At 37.9% G+C, this 20,959-nt stretch overlaps 1 protein-coding gene across 1 annotated transcript in view; it reads right to left on the reverse strand.

Annotated features, from left to right (window-relative positions):
* Cda4 (chitin deacetylase Cda4) overlaps nt 1-20,959 on the reverse strand; it is a 196,635-nt gene that overhangs the window by 104,424 nt on the left and 71,252 nt on the right. The window contains exon 4 of the mRNA XM_067785879.1: nt 9,764-9,891. Coding sequence (XP_067641980.1) covers nt 9,764-9,891 — 128 coding nt within the window. The remainder of the gene's footprint in view (nt 1-9,763; nt 9,892-20,959) is intronic.

Here is a 20,959-nt window from a genome sequence, read left to right on the forward strand (position 1 = left end):
TTGGCAACCCTTTGGCTGACGGAATTCTGCACACTCAATTACTAGCGTCCTCTGGTACTAGTGAGGGAAAGTTCGCCTCGTACGTCATGCACGCCTACCTCAGAGCACCCATGTCTTAAAAAATTTTATCGTCCTTCGGATTTTCTGGTAGAATTTGCGAAGTGGTTACTCAGAGCCTCTAAGGAAATTTGATATGGTACCATTTTTCGACCATTGACAATTCGATTATCACCTGGAGAGTGCAGAAATTGGAAAAGCTTTTGGAAACCCAGAAGCAGTATACTTCCAAAAGACAGGAGTCTCTTCATATCCTTGTATCAAATTACAAGCGCTAACATTTAACATCTTATATACTTTTATTTCCTTTGCATGAAAGAAAAAATTCCTGACAAACTTTCTGAATTTGAATTGTAAGTTTCTGCACTTGAATTGTAAATTTCTGAACTTGAATTGTAATTTTCTGAACTTAAGCTGGAAAAGGTGTAGTCGAGTGCATTCTAAAACATTACAAGAATTTGCGAAGAGAACAAAGTAATTTTATAACAACGGCCCTTGCACCTAATGGAGCTATTCAGATTGGTCGAGCAAACTTCTGTCAGCAATATCGACATATCCAGTCTATATGAGGTCCTTACGGAGCGATCTTTTCAATCCAACCTAACCATTTTTCTGTGACGGTATTTTAAGCTTTTCGCACTAACCCCTTTCGGTCTCACCTATCTTTCTCTAATGGAACATACTTATACTTTACTTGTCGATAATAAGAGCTTTTTTAATCAGCGTTTCAATATATTTTGAGTTAGTTCTTAAGCACTTGGAAAAACTGCGCACTAAAATATACAAACTTTAGATCAACAGACTGCGTACTTCACCTTGTCGTATTTTGCGAAACTTGCACGCGAATTAAGTAAATAATTACTTTGCAAAGGTTTGCGCCAAAAATAGAAGAAAACAAGTAAGGAAGGTTAAGTTCGGGTGTAACCGAACATTACATACTCAGTTGAGAGCTATGGTGACAACATAAGGGAAAATAACCATGTAGGAAAATGAACCGAGGGAAACCCTGGAATTTGTATCAAATGAAAGGCATTAAAGAGTATTTTATGAGGGAGTGGGCCACAGTTCTATAGGTGGACGCCATTTAGGGATATAGCCATAAAGGTGGATCAGGGTTGACTCTAGAATGCGTTTCTACGATATGGGTATCTAATGAAAGGTGTTAATGAGTATTTCTAAAAGGAGTGGGCCTTCGTTCTATAGGTGTTCGCCTTTTCGAGATATCGCCATAAGGGTGGACCAGGGGTGACTCTAGAATGAGTATGTACGATATGGGTATCAAATTAAAGGTATTAATGAGAGTTTTAAAAGGGAGTGGTGGTAGTTGTATATGTGAAGGCGTTTTCCAGATATGGACCAAAATGTGGACCAGGGTGACCCAAAACATCATCTGTTGGATACCGCTAATTTATTTATATATGTAATACCTGCCAAGATTTTAAAGGTTTTTTATTTCTCTCTGCAGAACTTTTTCATTTTCTTCTACTTAATATGGTAGGTGTCACAACCATTTTATAAAGTTTTTTCTAAAGTTATATTTCGCGTCAATAAAACAATCCAATTACCTTACCATGTTTCATCCCTTTTCTCGTATTTGGTGTAGAATTATGGCATTTTTTCATTTTCCGTAATTTTCGATATCGAAAAAGTGGGCGTGGTCATAGTCGGATTTCGTTCATTTTTAATACCAAGATAAAGTGAGTTCAATTAAGCACGTGAACTAAGTTCATAAAGATATGTCGATTTTTGCTCAAGTTATCGTGTTAACGGCCATGCGGAAGGACAGACGGACGACTGTGTATAAAAACTGGGCGTGGCATCAACCGATTTCGCCCATTTTCACAGAAAACAACTAACGTCATAAAACCTATGCCCCTACCAAATTTCAAAAGGATTGGTTCTACCAAGTTTCGTCGCTTTAGCTCTCTTTTATAATGAATTATCGCACTTTTTCGGTTTTTTCGAAATTTTCGATATCGAAAAAGTGGGCGTGGTTGTAGTCCGATATCGTTCATTTTAAATAGCGATCTACATACCAAATTTCATCAAGATACCTCAAAATTTACTCAAGTTATCGTGTTAACGGGCGGACGGACGGACGGACATGGCTCAATCAAATTTTTTTTCGATCCTGATTATTTTGATATATGGTAGTCTATATCTATCTCGATTCCTTTATATATGTACAACCAACCGTTATCCAATCAAACTTAATATACTCTGTGAGCTCTGCTCAACTGAGTATAAAAAATATCAAGTTTAGCGTACTGTAATGAATTAGGTAGTTGCATTTCGAATGCTGAATTATTTCACAAACGAAGCGACTATCGTTAGTGAACTTAAGTATGCGTACTACCATATATATATGTATACGCACATACACACCAAATATTTACTTAGCTGCATTAACTACAAAGATTTAAGTAGATAGGCTCACATAGGTATACAAGGTGCTTATTTAAGACAACAACCACAACTGTAATGATATGAAAACGAAACTCAATGTTTAAGTGTGTATATATAGCTATATATTTAAGTATGATAAAGTATGTAGTAATGAACATCCGTCATCATTTTGCCACATACTTAAATAGTTGTGGTAACTTAAACATGCACGTAAACGTGTACGCACTTGCCAACGACGATGTTGTGTTATAGACATGACATACATATACATACATATGTATGTATGTCTAGTGTACGTGTGTATATATTGCTTGTAACATTGCTCAAGGCAACATTATTGCTGTTGTTTTCTCTAGTACAAAATAATTAATTATAACTTAATTAAGAACAAATGAGCGATTAGTTTCGTATATTGATTCATCTTTCTATCTTTCAATTTAGGCTCATACATTTTATATATGTAAACGCGTATGCGCATATGTTTGATTATGATTCGCCTGCGGGCATTGTGAGCTAAAATGTTACATATGCAAAGATATATGTATGTGATGTTTTTTCAACAAACATTTTTGTGCGAATTAGATTAAATAGTTTTTGTTTTGATCATTTAATAAATACGATAAATTTAAAATTGGGTATTAATTTGACTCATTATGTGTGAAGATTTTCGCTTAAGGCGTTAGCATTAAATCAATAAAATTATATAATTCCACTTATAGAATAAAAACAAAGAGAATAAAATATATGAGCAATATAATATGCCAGGCTTTTTATCACACATCACGAGCATTCAGAATCACTAAAAAAGATGCTGGTGTAGCCATAATTGAGCAGCTCCGGATTTGCAATGCACCATAATAGACTAAGCAGTACTTTTACCTGCGTTAACCGACATTCTAGAAAGCTCATTTGTAAGGGTTTCAGGTCATAGGAGGATAGAAGAAAATGAGATGACGATCGAACTGGAACCTAGAGGCTTTGCAGAAGGAAATGAGAGAACAGCAAAGGTGGAAATTCGAAACTTTGACGGGCAACAAAGCTCAGAAAAGGTAGAAGAGCAACATGCTCTTCATGACTGTACTGCCGACACCGATAAACATATTTGGCTGAAAGCACGCATGCGAAAAGATGCATATTCCTTATAACGACCACTGCACTTTCGGTTTAAACTACCACCTCTAGCTGGAACACGTCTAATATTCTTCGAGAGCCCCCTTTTAGGAAATCGGGCTAGATTGTTTTAAATACGTGTCTCAAATATTCTTGATTTTATAAATACCTAGGGATGGATATATGATCGATCCGATGTAGAACTCGCTAGATTCAGGAGAGCTTTAAAACATCAAAACAGCTTTTCATTAGCTACTCAGGCATCCTACGTGGCAGCCTTTATATGTACCTACTAACCTACCAACTATCAGCAAGTTGAGTTTTGCCATCAGCTCTCACCGCATACTAGAAATGCTCTAAATGAATGATGTGATATCATCGTGGACATACATTTCAACCCTATGCGCAAACTAGTGGCAGTCTATACCTGCGGGAATGTAAATGCTGGCTCCCAAATAGACGAGGTCTTTCACTGTCTCGAACATTTATCCATCGACGGAGATGTGACTGTCAAGGCTGGAATGCGCTGATTTTTTCTTTAGTGACACGAAGTACTTGATCTTGCCTTTGTTCTTAATGTTATAAGAAATATTTTGGATCACACGTTGGGGAAGTGAATTTTAAAAACCTCTGCTGTGAAAAAATCAGTTTTTCTTCTAAACGGGAGAAACTAAGGAGACTGGTACTCAAAACTTACATAAAAACTAGCAAGGCTTTGGGATATAGTCGATGTCAATTGAGAAACGCTGTGAGTTTTTCTTAGGATGCACAGTGTTTCGTGTAGAACAAGCCTGGACAAAAACAAAGTTCTTATTCCAAGAAAAGTGTAATGAGAAATGAAAGAAAACAAACAAAATAACGGGATTTCTGCTTTTTTTTTGATATTTTTGCTCATATATATTGAGTAATTGAAGTAAGAAGGCAGGAGTGACCGTAAAATGCATTGATTAATTTGCAAAATTCGTGTTGAACATTAAGCTTCATATTTCTTTTAAGTGAACACTTTTATATAATTTTTTTTGATGCATTCTAAGCCCGAAGGTAAGTAAAATTTTTTAATAGTAGGTCTTTCGCAATTGGAGTATTTTCAATATATTTAACATTCCGTTATTAATAAGAAAAGGTATTTTTCTCTATATTTTTAACTTTAGGGACAAAAAAGTTACATACATCCGCGGACATCTGGGCTAAGTTTTACATGTGTTATAGTCGGACGTATTCTCTAATAGTAGAAAGAAAAAACTATTGCGAATTCTTTGCACATCTATTTTTAATTTTTTTTTGTAGATTTTGTTATCTCCACATATAAAATAGGATGTATGTACGTACCAGCTCCGACGAGATATTTGAACCTTTAAAGCTGATCTGCAAACGGCAAAACCAATTACCAGGTACAGGGAACAAACACGTAGCCATAAAACAAACAAAAATAAACGCGCGAGGTCAACCAGAGCACACCAAAAGCAAAAAGGCGAAGATCACTGACTTCAACCTGCCACAACCTACCGCACCAGTTACCAAGGCATAAAAACAAGTACATACAAAACAATCCTAATGCAGGTATAACCACACTGGAACGCTACACAAAACAACCCCATTTGGTAGCATCTACGCCAATGTAATATAAATACTGCACAACTGATAACAAACCAGAACGATCAACGACACTTAAGATGGCAGCACAACGATCATCAGCTATTCACTCTGTCGGAAAATCAACAACACAAAGCAGTTTAGTTATAACCGTACCAAGAACGGAGTTTTTTGACATTTGGGTTCAACATTCGAAGGAAACCAGATATAAAGAATTATTGAGTTTAGGCGATTTAAGCGAAGCAGACGAGTATTCGATAAAAAGTTTAAGCTTACAAATATCGGCATATTCGTCGAAGCTGTATCAAAAGTGGAACACTTCTGGAAGACATAAGGAGCGATTTTTGAATAAAAACTCGGAGTGGCTTTCGAGTTCAGACTTCACATTTACAATAACGGTGGATTCAAAGTTGCCATCAGACCAACCAACCACTTCTTCAGGTCACCCCGACGCCGAAAGAAGGACTTTGTTAGCTGCAGTGAAAAAACCAAACGGCGCCGAATGGATGACTTCTTGCAATCTAGAAGTCCTGGTGAGTTACTTTATGCGGCAGAGGTATCAACGCATATGCCTGGCAACAGAAATGTTGCTAACATTATAAAAAAATCACAGGAAACCACTCAAATATCCGGAAAAAAGATGACATGTGAGCCAGATGCAAGATAATTGAGCAATGTAGAAGCTTTAGCATACTACGTAGATAGCAAGTCGACGACTCATGGGTACAAAACGACTTAGAAGTGGAGCATCAAGGCAGGCCATAAGAGGTATCCATAATTTTATAGTCTAAGAAAAGCTAAGGCAGAATGCTATCCAAATGAAAGTGATATGGGTGAAACACGTGCGGAAATTAAAGTCCAGTCCATATTAGATAAAATTGTTGAGCGTTTAGTTTTAGCAAATCAAAATTTTTTGTTAGTTTATTACCTACAATATTGACATATACCTTAATTAGCAAGTGGGGTTGCGATGGAAGCTTTGGCCATAGCACATATAAGCAAAAGTTGACATGCAGTTCTGACACTGATGAGTTTTTGTTTATATTTTCTTTCGGTCCTCTTCAATTACAGGATGAAAAATGTAACATTGTTTGACAGAATCCTCGACCCTCTTCTACCAATTAAATTTATTTTTTCTAAAGAAACAAAAGATTTTATTCTTTTTGAAACGAACAAAGTTTTAGAGGAGATAAGTGCGTTGTTGCCAACAAAGTACATACTCGAAGAATACAAAGTTTCCGTAAATCACAATATGCTTCTTACAATGATTGACAGAAAAGTTTGCAATGCTTTGACTGAAACTTCTTCCGCACAAAAGTGTTATATTTGTGGTGCCACTACAAAAGATATGAATAATGAGTTACGGGACTTTACGCCTAACCTAGATAATCTTGGTTTTGGTTTGTCTAGTCTCCATGCATGGATAAGATGTTTTGAATGCTTGCTTCACATAAGTTATCGCCTCGAAGTAAAACAATAGCAGCTTATGAATGAGGCAGATAAAGAAAATGTAAAGCTACGTTCCAACGAAATCCAGAATAAATTTAAAAGTGTACTTGGATTGATAGTAGATAAACCAAAACCAGGTTTCGGCAATACCGATGACGGCAACACTGCTCGTAGGTTGTTCGAAAATTATGAGGCTAGTGCTGAGAATACGGGATTGGATGTAACGCTCATCAAAAGATTCGACACTCTCCTTCGCGCATTAGCATCTGCGTACAATATAAATATCCAAAGATTTTAAAAATTTGCGGTCGAGACTAAAAAACTATATATAGATGTCTATCCATGGTTTAATATGCCTGTTACAGTTCATAAGATCTTAGTGCATAATACTGATATTATAAAATCAGCAATTTTACCTATTGATCAGGAAGCCCGTAACATAGATTTGAGACGATTCAGGGACGATAACACACAAAAGCAGTCGCGTTATGCCACGAATAGAGATCTTATGAATATGTTGCTTATAATATCGGATCCTTTAGTTAACATTTTTTTGGAGATACCTAAGAAAAAATTTAAAAGTCTGACTTCAGAAGTCTTAAATTTACTGTCCCCCGATAATGTTGAGGAGTCAATAAATACCCCAGTTGTTTCAAGCTTTCACAGTAGTGTTGCTGATGCTCATGACTATTCCACAAGTGACTCAGCGAATGAAAGTGATGATAGCGAATAATAACATAATTATAAAAGATGACCTACCCTATAACTTTTTGTTGGATCAGGTTTTATTCAATTTAAATCTATTGTCTTTTCTACTTTGTATGATACTTTACTTTTAAGTTTTTGTAATAAGTAATTTTCACATAATTAATTTAATTATTTACATTGTTATTATTATTATTGAAATTCACTTTTACATTCCTGACTGGTACTATAAAATAATTTTGTAAAAATTGTAGTGCCAGGATAAATACTCAAATAAATAAAAAAATATGTATGTACATATGTACAGTCACTCACATAAATAAGTAGACACCCCTTTTTGGACAATTCTTACAATTTTCGCTTTCGCAAATTTATTTTAACTAATTTTCCATAAGAAAATGTGTCACGATCTATAACAAAAACTAAATTATATTTAAAAAATGTTTGAAAAATTCGACGAATTTTCATAAAAAATTTTAATTTTTTTTCGGAATTTTTAAAATTTTTTCAAGTATTGAGATTTGTAGTCCATTCAATTCAAGTACAACAAAGTAATATTCTTAAGTCCTTTAAATTTTTTTGGACCTATGTCACTTATTCACATGAGTTACTGTATGTGAAATAAGCAAATGTATGCATATGAAGTAAAATTTTGGAAAAAAATAAAAAAAAGAAAATATGGCTGAAAAAAATGACTGAATATGAAACGGAAAATCTCATAAAATAATTTTGTCCTGCTAGCTTGTTCTACACGAAACACTGTGGGATGGTACATTAGCTGTATGATATGGTAGTCAAACAAATTCTTTCAGACGAAGAGGGGGAGCAGTACAGCAATTTGTTCTGGCTCTTCCATAAAATACCTTTAATGACACTAAAATAAGGGTCTGCACTCCATAGCTCAATTGTGCTCTCATCGTAACTGCAAAGAAGTAAGAACTGTAAAATTTTAGAAACCCATGCCGCCAAATTACCGTTGAATACGCTACTCGTTCAAGGACGTATCCAAGCTGAGCGGGAGAGCAGATTTTCTTCAGGAAGCTAAGTGGTAAAAAAATAGGCTGCCGATCACTGCAGCGTCTAATAGGCGTATGTTGCTGCTATTAGAAAAGTGTAAAAGAAGATGCTATCTGTTGCATCTATTATTAAGGAATTTAATCGTAACTCAGGGGGCCAAGTAGCTATCAAAGTGCTAATCTCTGCCATCGTGAGGTCGACGGATTGCTTGATGGCACTGGTACTGGAATTAGCCTACGTTTGATAAAAATTATTTGGATACTAGGGCATACGGATAACTCTAGCAACTATCTTTGCTGATCTCTTAAATTTGCAAACTGAACGGCACTGCCATCTGATTAAGCATAGCAAGCGCTGCGCTTTCTCCACTGTGTGTTAGTTTCCGAGGTTTTCTTGGCCAGTTGTTGACTCTAATCAATGAACTGAAACTGTTGTGGTTTATAAAATGTCATTTGTTCAAGGCGATTGGAGTTATAACAAGGCAATGTAGTACTGCATGCGGTGGAGCTTAGTATCCTGTACATCTCCAGTTATGTTGGTTTTATAAAGGACGAGGTTGGATCTTATAGTCATGCAAATATATCGGCTGAGACGTGCTCGACACTCTGGAGAATATATCAAAGATATTTGTGTTTGTAACACAATATACGTTGTAGTCTCTAATGAGGTATCTTTTAATTGAATTAAGTGGCTTCCAAGTAGACCCTACTTTACCTTAGTTGACGCCCACATTAATTCTTTGAAGCAAGCAAAACTCCTCGGGAATACACTGTTTGGAGCGTTCTAGCGTAAAGCATTCGCGTGCTTTTGTTTTGCTATGCCACTTGCTTGTTTATTCATCTCAAAGTTTCTGCTTGAAACACACTCTTTTATCTTTTAAATAATGCACGTGAATCAATATTTGCTATGCTCCACTGATGCTCATAAATAGGAAACCGAGTCGATTTCAAAAACCGGATGTATGAAAGGTTATGTTGACAGTTTTATTTCCTGTGGATTTTCATAAGTTTCAACATTTCGCATTTGCATACACATATTTCCCGGCAATTGCCCGCAAAGAGCTGAAACCAACTAAAAACAATTGAAGATAGAAGTAAAACGGAAATATTGTCATACACGAAACTAAGTTCAAAGAATAAATGCCATTAAGTTTTTGTTATTGTACACTCGATATGCGCTTATTGGTATCAAATAACATTGCAAAGGTGTTAATTTATAGATTGGCGAAATGATTTCGAATTGCATTAAAAAAAATATAAAAAAATAAGCAACTAAAATGATAAAATGCTTCTAGCATAGCTAGAAATTCATTGATTGCGGTGCCATAACTCTGTGTAAGTGTTTGTAATGCCATTGCTATTAGTAACATAAAATTTTGTAAGCTTATGGTTCGTATTCAGTTTGGTTTGCTTTTCATTTCACTCACCTTTTCCGCCTCCAAACCACCGGGAATCTGTGTGCCATCCTTAGAGCAAAAACAATATGGCAGTTGACACTCTTCCGTATTACAACGTTGCGCTTGATCAGCTGGAGCATCTGTTGCTGGTGATGGTGCTGGAAATTGGAAAATTGTGTGGAATTAAGTAAAATAGAAAACCGTAAGTGTAAGATTGAAGACATACGTACATAGATATATATATAATTAAATTAAATCCAAATACAAACGGATGTAGTACTAAATAATGTTACGATATTCCTTTACATCAAGCCCAAATATGACCCTGAAGTCTGTCGTCACCATAACGGAGTTATTCCATGATTGTCTCTGAATATCTTTTTTTAATTTCGCTACAGGGGCTATTTACGGACCATTACATGAACCGCTAAGGCAATTTCAAAATTTTTCCGAAATCATTTGGCACTACATCTGAATTTTATCGAGGCTTTTTAGAACCTTTTACGAAAGATTTCGGCACTTATTTTGGGTCACGTTTTAACTACTGTTTGTCTTGCTTATAGCAAAAATTATATCGGAACTGGTTTTGAGATTGTTTCGAGACTTTTTCAGCATCTTTTCCAAAGTGGTTTCGGAATAGCCGGAAATATTTCGAAATCATTTCAGTTACTAAAATTCATCGTCTGTTCATTTGTCATACATCAGTAAAAATTCTATTTCAGTTAAATTTCAGAGTAGTTTTAAGGATTAGTCTAAACAATCTTTTGACATTTTCAAGATTCCTTTGAGATAATTTAATTTCAGTTTTGAAGGCAGAGTACCTGCTTGGAAAAATTTCGAAACTTTTTTTGGAACCGTTTCTGAACTGTATTTGGATTAGTTTTAGAATGGTTCGAAATCTTTCTATAATTTTCGGAATATTTTTGAGTTATTGATCCTATTTTGGGAAAAGTTTTAGTCCTTTTGGTATCGTTTTAGGATTGTTTTCGAAATCATTTCCAGATTATCATAATTCCGATATTATGTTCGTGTAACATGTCTTAAGATTTATTGATTTGTACATACATATATTATGACTCACACTACCACAGTCAACTCCATACGCTGTCTCGTAACATGAAGCTTATTCTATTTCAGTTTCCAGCCAAGTAAATTCTCAACGCAAGCCTTTGCTTGCACGCAATTTATTCCCACGATTTATTTATGCTTAAGTTGCATTTCCCACAACTTATTCCGTTTTTGCTTAGATTGCAGTTCCCAGGGAACTGAACATATATGTATACTAGCAGACCCGGCAGACGTTGTTCTGCCTAAATTTGACCTATCTGCATACATTTTAATAAGCTCTTTCCGTCTAACTCTACCCCCCCCCCCCCCCTCTTCACTTTTTACTGATCGTTTTATTCACTCCTCCCTCCGCCTTTTTCGCTTCATCTATCTCCATATTCGTCTCAATCTATTTCTTTCTCAGTCTCCTTCTCTCTTTTCTCTTCTCTCACGTTCTTCCCGTTCTTCTTTATCCCTTATTGCCTATCCAGAGGGTGGTATGAATTTTGTTCCAGTCCCAGTCCCAGTCCCCCTCCGAGTCTCAGTCCCAGTCCTAGTCCTAATCCCAGTCCCAGTAGGTCTCTGGTCTACTTCCCGGAAAAAAGGATAGTAAATACTAATATAGGCAAATTTATATAGCAAATTTCAGGCAAATCGAATAGGACCTATGTAAATAGGTATGTGGGTATTAATAATTCATGTCTCTATTTCGGCTTCGCATGCATATTTATCAGTTTTGCCAGGCTGATGCGACAGCTTTCATTTCATATCCATATTACCCACAAATTCTAGGCGTACCCGGGTACACGTTTGAACAAAATCGACCGACGCATCTCTTCAAACATCGGCGACCAACTAACACACATTTTAGCCTTTCCTTTTATATATATAGATTTTTATTTTTCACACTTCACTATAATATTTAAGCGAAATGCAGATATTCGATGCTTTTGAATTTCGGCTTAAAAATTGGACATGGAACAACTAAAGACTCTCCTGAATTAAAAAAAATATTCTTAGTAGTTCTAAATCGCGGGCCCCCTCAGAAGCCCCGGGTCCGAGGGTTATACCACCCCCCCTCTGCCCTTCCCCCTCTCGCCGTGCCTTGTGATGTGGTATACTTGATATCATTCGCTATAATATTTTTTATTGATAAGCAAATTGTTTAATTAAACACCACCATAAAATATGAGTATATGGAGTATAATTAACATTTTATTATTACGTATAAATATAAAAAAATTTGCAATAAAATAATATTGCGACTCTAAACTGAGATAAAACCTATCCTATATTTCAAGTTGAATCAAACTACACACGGGGTGCAATACAAATTCAAAATTGGTTCAGTATTTTAGGAATCCATCGCGGACAAACAATGTGACACGTGATTTTTATAAATAAAGATTTAGTACACTTCGTTCGTAAGTATTAATGCAAATAGGTATTTTAGCATATAGCAAATTTTATATAAAAGAAACAACTTTTCAACAAAGAATTCAAATCAGTTTTTACCCCATCAACGGTTGTCAATATTCTATAATAGCTTTCGAATTCCTTAATCCTTTGTAGGATTATATTCGGTACAAATTAGTGAATATTTCATTTTGCAGCTCCTTGAGAGATAGGGTTTGAATATATTACCAACATACTTAAGACACTTTTTAAAATTCAACTGGTCGGAGTCGACATGAAACTAATGATAATGCAGATAAACTAGAGTATTTTATTCTTCATTACATGATACAGTCGACCATACATTTTTTCCTATCTCAATAACAGACTTGGAAAAGATTTCTAAATTTCTTTATGTAAGCCTGGTTTTAGGTATTTTTGAGATTAAAAAATATGATTCCGTAAAGTTCAACTTAACGATGCGTTAGAACCACAAATAGTCCGAATGTGTCCATAGTGTTGCCAGAAGATTGCTTAACAGCCAAAGTAAAAAACCTGTAATTAAATAACTACGTTTTCTCTGTTTGATTACTAAAAGCTCTCAGGGGACACCTTACTAGATGCCACTAGATCGAAAAATGGTAAAAGCTTGAGCATAAAATTTTAAAGCTTGAGCTTAAACTTGGCACGCGTAAATGGCCAACCTTTTCATTGCGCAGCCCCAAAATTTCCCCTTCCATTTACTTTCTTACTTACTTAATTGTCGCTAAACCGTCTAAACGCTTGTGGCCGTCCAACAAGGTGCGCCAGTCGCTCCTTCGCTCCGCCAACCGGCGCCAATTGGTCACACCAAGGGAGTTTAAATCGTTTTCCACCTGGTCCTTCCAACGGAGTGGGGGCAGCCCTCTACCTCTGCTTCCATAGGCGGGTTCCGATAGAAACACTTTCTTGGCCGGAGCATCATCATTCATTCGCATAACATGGCCTAGCCAGCGCAGCCGCTGTGTTTTAATTCGCTGGACTATGTTGATGTCAGCGTATAGCTCGTACAGCTCATCATTAAATCTTCTTCGACACTCGCCATCGCCAACGCGTAGAGGTCCGTAAATCTTTCGAAGAACTTTTCTCTCGAACACTCCCAAAGCCGCTTCATCTGCTGTTGTCATGGTCCATGCTTCTGCCCCATATAGCAGGACCGGTACGATAATTGACTTGTAGAGTATGATTTTCGTTCGCCGAGAGAGGACTTTACTTTTCAATTGAACTACCTAGTCCAAAGTAGCATTTATTGGCAAGATTGATTCTTCGCTGGATTGCAGTGTTGATGTTGTTGCTAGTGTTGATGCTGGTTCCCAAATAAACGAAATCTTTTACTATTTCGAAATTATGGCCGCCAACAGTAGCGTCGTTGCCAAGGCGCGTATGCGCTGACTCTTTGCTCGATGACAGCAGGTACTTCGTTTTGTCCTCATTCACCATCAAACCCATTTTTACCGCTTCTTTTTCCAGTTTGGAGTAAGCAGAACTAACAGCGCGGGTATTTAGGCCGATGATATCAATGCCATCAGCATATGCCAGTAATTGCACGCTTTTATAGTGTATTGTTCCAGTGCGGTTAAGTTCTGCAGCTAGTATAATTTTCTCCAGCATCAAATTAAAGAAATCGCACGATAGGGGGTCACCCTGTCTGAAACCTCGTTTAGTTTCGAACGGCTCGGAGAGGTCCTTCCCAATTCTGACTGAGCTGATGGTGTTGCTCAACGTCATTTTGCACAGCCCTATAAGATTTGCGGGGAAACCAAATTCAGACATAGCGGCATATAGGCAGCTCCTTTTCGTGCTGCCGAAGGCGGCTTTAAAGTCGACGAAGAGGTGATGTGTGTCAATTCTCTTTTCACGGGTTTTTTCCAAAATTTGGCAGATTGAGAAAATCTGGTCGATGGTAGATTTACCAGGTCTGAAGCCGCACTGATAAGGTCCAATCAGCCGGTTCAATCAAGCCGGTGGGCTTCAATCTTTCGCACAATACACTTGAAAAAACCTTATATGCGATATTAAGAAGGCTGATTCCACGATAGCATCTACGCGTTGGCGATAGCGAGTACCGAAGAAGATTTAATGATGAGCTGTACGAGCTTTACGCAGACATAAATATAATCCAGCGAATTAAAACGCGGCGGCTGCGCTGGCTAGGCCATGTTATGCGAATTAATGATGATGCTCCGGCCAAGAAAGTGTTTCTATCGGAACCCGCCTATGGAAGCAGAGGTAGAGGGCAGCTCCCACTCCGTTGGAAGGACCAGGTGGAAAGCGATTTAAACTCCCTTGGTGTGACCAATTGGCGCCGGTTGGCGGAGCGAAGGAGCGACTGGCGTGCCTTGTTGGACGGCCATAACCGTTTAGACGGTTAAGCGCCAATTAAGTAAGTAAGTAAGTTAGATACACGATAGTTGGTGCATTTTGCAGTATCCCCCTTCTTGTGGACTGGGCAAAGAACACTTAGATTCCAACCGTCGGGCATGCACTCGTCCACCCATATTTTGCTAAGAGGTTGCTGCATGCGCCTTACCAACTCCTCGCCGCCGTACTTGAATAGCTCCGCAGGCAATCCATCAGCGCACACGGCCTTGCTGGTTTTCAATATGGTTATTGCTATTCTAACATCGCCAAAATCGGGCGGGGGGACATACATTCCATCATCATCGACTGCGGGATCGGGTTCTTCATATCTGCGCGGTGAATTGCTGCCTCCATTTAGGAGAGCAGAGAAGTATTCCCTCCATAATCTAAGCACTCTCTGGACATCAGTTACAAGGTCGCCATTTTCGTTCCTACAGAAGTTTGCCCCGGTCTTAAAACCTTCCGTCTGTCGCCGTATTTTTTGGTAAAATTTCCGGGCGTTATTCCTGGTGGCTAGCAGCTCAAGCTCCTCGCACTCACGCCCTTCTGCTTCTGCTTTTTTCTTTCTAAAAAGGCGTATCGCTTCCCTTTTCAACTCACGATAGCGTTCACACACTCCTCTTGTCGTGCTCGCTTTTAACGTAGCCCTGTAGGCAGCGTCTCTTCTTTCGGTTGCAATGCGGTATTCCTCATCGTACCAGTTGTTTTTTCGTGGCCGCCGGTAACCAATTTTTTCCTCGGCGGCAGTACGAAGCGCTTTGAAGATATGCTTCCGCTGGTCCTGTATTCCTTCAGGATGAGTTGTGCTCTCAGAGAGCAGGTGTGAGAGTCGAGTTGCGAAATCATTGGCAGTGTGTTGTGATTGAAACTTTCCGACGTCTAGCTTTCCTTGTGTTTTTTGTTCCTTGGTTTTAGCCGCGTTGAGGCGGGTGCGTATTTTGGCTGCAACGAGATAATGGTCCGAGTCGATGTTAGGTCCTCGGATCGTGAGCACATATAAAACACTGGAGGCATGCCGTCTATCACAACGTGATCGATCTGATAGCGAGTATTTCGATTAGGAGACATCCATGTAGCTTGATGTATTTTTTTATGCATGAACCTCGTGCTGGATATGAGCATGTTTCGAGCACCGGCAAAGCCAATCAGCTTCAGTCCGTTAGGAGAAGTTTCATTGTGTAGGCTGAACTTTCCGACTGTAGGGCCAAACACATTTTCTTTGCCCACCCTGGCGTTAAAGTCGTCAAGCATGACTTTTATATCATGACGGGAGCAGCGCTCGTATGTGCGTTCGAATTGTTCATAAAAAGTGTCTTTCACCTCATCGTCTTTCTCCTCTTTCGGCGCATGGGCGCAGATGAATGATATATTAAAAAATTTTGCTTTTATCCGGATAGCGGCGAGACGCTCGTCCACAGGCGTGAACGCCAGCACTTGGCGACAAAGTATCTCTCCCACCACGAACCCGACGCCGAAACTGCGCTTATTCGTATGGCCAATACAATAGGTGTCACAATTTTTGCTCTTCTTTCTTCCTTGCTTCGTCCAACGCATTTCTTGGATGGCGGTGATGTCAGATTTTGCTTTGACGAGGACATCAATCAGTCGGACATCTGCACCTATCCCATTCAGAGAGCGGACGTTCCAGGTGCATGCCAAACGTTTGCCATGTTCGTCATCAATAGAGAGTGTATTTATCCGAGGCTTGTTGTTATATTTCATTGGAGTATGGTTTTACGTGGCGGGTCCCAAGCCCAGCGCACAACCCGCTCAGCGGGGGTGGAAATATTACTTGTACGTTTATATAGCGAGCCGCTTGCTCCAAGACAGACGCCCGCTTGCAGCCGCACCTAGAGGTGTACATACGCTGCCGATGAGATCTCCCCCGGCTAGCCCTTAAACCGATTACGTCAGAGTGGCGTAGCCAGGTTGTCGCCTTCTCACATTAGCTCAATGCTAAACGGATGTTTAGCGGCTACCCAGAAAATACTCGGCCGCAAGCTACCGGCAGTATTGAGCTGCTTCAACCGCATGCAAAAGAATCGCTCTGGCCATTCCCAGGTGAATGGCGGTCAGAAGCTTTCCCCACTTTCATGGACTTCTACATACGGCTCCACCCTCCTCCCCTTCCAATCAGACCTTATTTGTGTACGTGTAACGTGCCGAAATGACTAGCTATCGATTTTGTATCAAAAAATTATCGATTTATTATAGAAAATGTGTCGATTTCTTATATGAGTGTTGCCAATTTGCTCTCGGCCTGTTATAAATTTGTTTTCCAAATTTATCGATATATCATTGAAAAATGTAGGTTATTTATCGAAAAGTTATCGATTTATTATAAGAATGTTTATAAAAAATTACACATTTTCCAATATCACCCAAGAGTTATAGATTATGTATTTATCGCTATGAAGAAAATAGTTATCGATTCGCTATCGGAAGTTTATAAATATGTTGTTGGAGCGTAACCCATTTATTATCGGCGTGATATTGGTTTTTTATGAAATAGATAACGATAAAAGTTGAACAGAAAATCGAGGGCACATCTGCAACCGATAAGAAGCTGATAAGAAATCTATAGCAATTACTCGGCGATAACAAACCGATATCTCGACTATAATTTCATTTTCGATAGTATGTCGATAGTAGAAGAATAACTTTTCGGTATGGGTTGTTGGCGATAAGAAGGCAACGAAGCTGTTCTTAAGCTGATTTACTGACTTAGTTGGCGTGTATCCGTTTCAAAAGTCGCTTCTGTTGCCAATTATACACACCAAGGGCTATTAAGTCAATTTCCCCAAGGTCCTTCAAGCGGAGAGGGGCCGCCCTCTTCCTCCTTTTCCATAGGCGAGTTCCGATTGAAATACTTTATTTGCCGGAGCATCACCTTTCATTCGCATAACAAGCCCTAGCCAGCGCAGTCGCTGTGTTTTTTCGCTGGACTACAGCACATTATTAATTCTTTTTCGGTATTCGGTTTTCGGCATCGCCACCGCGTAAAGGTCGGCATACCTGTCGAAGCATTTTTCTGTCGAAACCCCCCAGGGCTGCCTCATTTGATGTTATCATGGTCTATGCTTGTGTGTCATATACATAACTTCTTGGATACTTGCTACTAATTCCTTTTTATAGGTATATAGGTTTGCATATTAAATATCAGTCTACATAACTACATTGCCTTCTGAGCAATGTATGTCAACAATTGCTAAAGTTATCACCTGTCAGCTGCTGACTTTTAGGCTTCATCAACAGTTTATTGTATGTTGTAAAGCATTAAGAATTTCATTGCTCAACAATACAAGGACATTTGTTTTCGATATCAATACAACTAAATTTCAAATACATATAAAAGTGTGCCGATACGTAAATACTTTACTATCAACATTGTTGTCTTGCTTTAGCAGCTGGGCTTAGATGTTTGCGCGTAAGCAAGTTCGAATGTAGCACACATTGTATCACAATTTTACAAGGCATTTCGATTCGTCTAATTCATGGTTCAACTAACAGTTTTATGACTTTGAATCGATCACGAACTGAAAGTTAAAGATACCGCGTAGAGGGTTTGATTTGAAATGAATTCATTGTTGACAGTGCATAGTTTTTGGAATTTTAAATTACGTGATTTGTTTAGAGGACTCATTAAGTCGGTGTTTTGAATTCCATTTATCGTACAAATCTGTTTGATTCAAAAATACCTGAGCTTCATTTAGGCGTAAGCGTAATGTTTAGAAGTGGTATGCCGTATGGGACAATATAGAATGTATATAAGAATAGGCGGGGTATTTGGCATTGATAAGTAAATGAAAAGAAAGTTTATTGTGGGTGTGTTTGTCATTGATGGGTTGTCGATTTGTTATTGAAGCATAATAACCGAACGATCGATAAAAAATGTTAATTTCTGGCTACCGATATTTCATCGGCAAGTTATCTATTTTATTTCGATATTAACACTGAGTTTACCATCGAAAAGTTATCGATTTGTTACTAGCGTATTAACAGTTTGATATGGGCATGTTTATTGAATTTTTAGTTATCGATTTGTTGTCGATTTGTTATTGAAATTTTATTAACATTTTCTCAAAAAAGTTCTCGATTTGTTATCGAAAAATTATCGATTTGTTAATAGCGTATTAACAGTTTGATATGGGCATGTTATTGGTTTGTTATTGAATCTTAAGTTATCGATTTGTTATTGAAATTTTATTAACATTTTCTCAAAAAAGTTCTCGATTTTTTATCGAAAATTTTTCGATTTGTTACGAGCTATTCTCAATATGTTATGTGTATGTTAATAAAAACCTTTGGAAAAGTTTCTTTTTGTTATCGAAACGTTATCGATAAGTTGAATAAAGTTATCAGTTTGTCATGGAAACGTCATCGATTTCTTATCGGAGTAGAGCCAATTTGGTGTCGTCGTGTTATCAATTTTTGTCGCCGTGATATTAATCTATTAATGATTATTAATCCATTTGTTACGAAACAGATGCCTGTAAAAGTTCAATATAAAATCGAAGACACATCTGCAACCTCTCGGCAACAAGTCGATAAGAAACCAATAAAAAGCAAATGAACCGGCAATAATAAGCCTATAGCACACGGACGATAATACTTCTTAGCTTCCTCCGAACTAGAAGAATATTTGTACTACTATCGATATGTGGCACTGAAGATGTAATCTTTTTCATGTTTCTTGACGTGCTTCAAATAATCGGTTTACTTTGCAAATATATCAATATTTCAAGCCCCTGTCTACTGTATCATGCAATCACTTTCTATTTTCTTATCTCAATGTAATCTACTTAACAGCCAAGCAGCAATAAATTCAGATGTAAAATGCATTAACAAAGTCAACCAAATACAAAAGCAAAGTCAAAGATGGGATCAGCCACGTTTCTAGCTAAAAGGACAATTGCAATGACCTATAAATGCAAACGGCGATAAGGTAATTTGTCTAAAAGCATTAAATATGTACATTCATATGCAAATGTGCAGTTAACATATCAACTACACTTAGTACTATAATACGTGAAGCTATACAAATTTTTATTGTAGTGAGCTTTACGTACACATAACAATCAATCTTAATATATAAAAAACACGTGTCACACAATTGAGGCCAATGGACTCCTAAACTACTGAACCGATTTTGAATTTGTTTTGCACCCCGTATGTAGTTTGGTCTAACTTGAAATATAGGGTGGTCTCTAGGGTCTCGAGATATAGGCCAAAATGTGGACCCGGGTACCCCTAGAGTGTGTTTATAGAATATGGATATCATATGAAAGCTGTTGAAGAGTGCTTTAGCAGAGAGTAATTTTCATACCCCTGGGTGACTAGGGTCTCGATATATAGGCCAAAACGTGGACCCGGCTACCCCTAGGGTGTGTTTATAGAATATGGATATCAAATGAAACTGCTGATGAGTGTTTTAGTAGAGGGTAATTTTCATACCCCTAGGTGACTAGGGTCTCGACATATAGGCCAAAACGTGGACCCGGGTACCCCTAGAATGTATTTATAAAATATGGATATCAAATGAAAGCTGTGGATGAGTGATTTAGCAGAGGGTAATTTTCATACCCCTGGGTGACTAGGGTCTCGAGATATAGGCCAAAACGTGAGCCAGTGAATGCCTCGACAGTGTTTATACAATATGGATATCAAATGAAGGCTGTTGATGAGTGCTTTAGTACAGAGTAATATATTATCCAGAGACGGACTGGGACTGGGACTAGGACTAGGGCTGGGACTGGGACTCGGAGTGGGACTGGGACTGAGACTGGAATAAGTTAGCATACCAGCTTCTGGCACAGGCAATAAGGGTGCAGAAGAATAAGAAGAAATTGAGAGAAGAGAAAAGAGAGAATGAGATTGAGAAAGAGATAGAAGGTGACGAAAATGAAGATAGATGAAGCGAAAAAGACGTAGGAAGGAGTGAATAAAAGGATTAGGAAAAAGTGAAGAGGGGGAGAGCAGAGTCAGACGGAAAAGCTTATTAAAATGTATGCAGATTGGCCAAATTTAGGGCAGGACAACATCTGCCGGGTCTTCTAGTAAATAGATATAAAGTACAAACATCCAAAACATGTTCATAGACATATCTAAATATACATATGTGTATGACTATATGAACTTAGACAACTGTGTATTTTAGCTGGGTCATGTGCGTAAAAAGATAAAAATCAAATGTCGTTACTAAGTCGACTGTTCATTGTAAAGATTTCGCATTGGCAGCGGGACATTTGGATGTGCACCGAAAGCAATTTCACTTGACTTTCATGCATAGTTCAACAAACGAGACTTTTCACTAAACGAACTGTTGTTGTAATTTAGTAATGGCTGCAGTGAAAGAGTTATGAATTTTTTTACAATGTCATACAA

Source organism: Eurosta solidaginis, chromosome 4 (genome assembly GCF_040869045.1).
Source record: "Eurosta solidaginis isolate ZX-2024a chromosome 4, ASM4086904v1, whole genome shotgun sequence".
Taxonomy (NCBI): domain Eukaryota; kingdom Metazoa; phylum Arthropoda; class Insecta; order Diptera; family Tephritidae; genus Eurosta; species Eurosta solidaginis.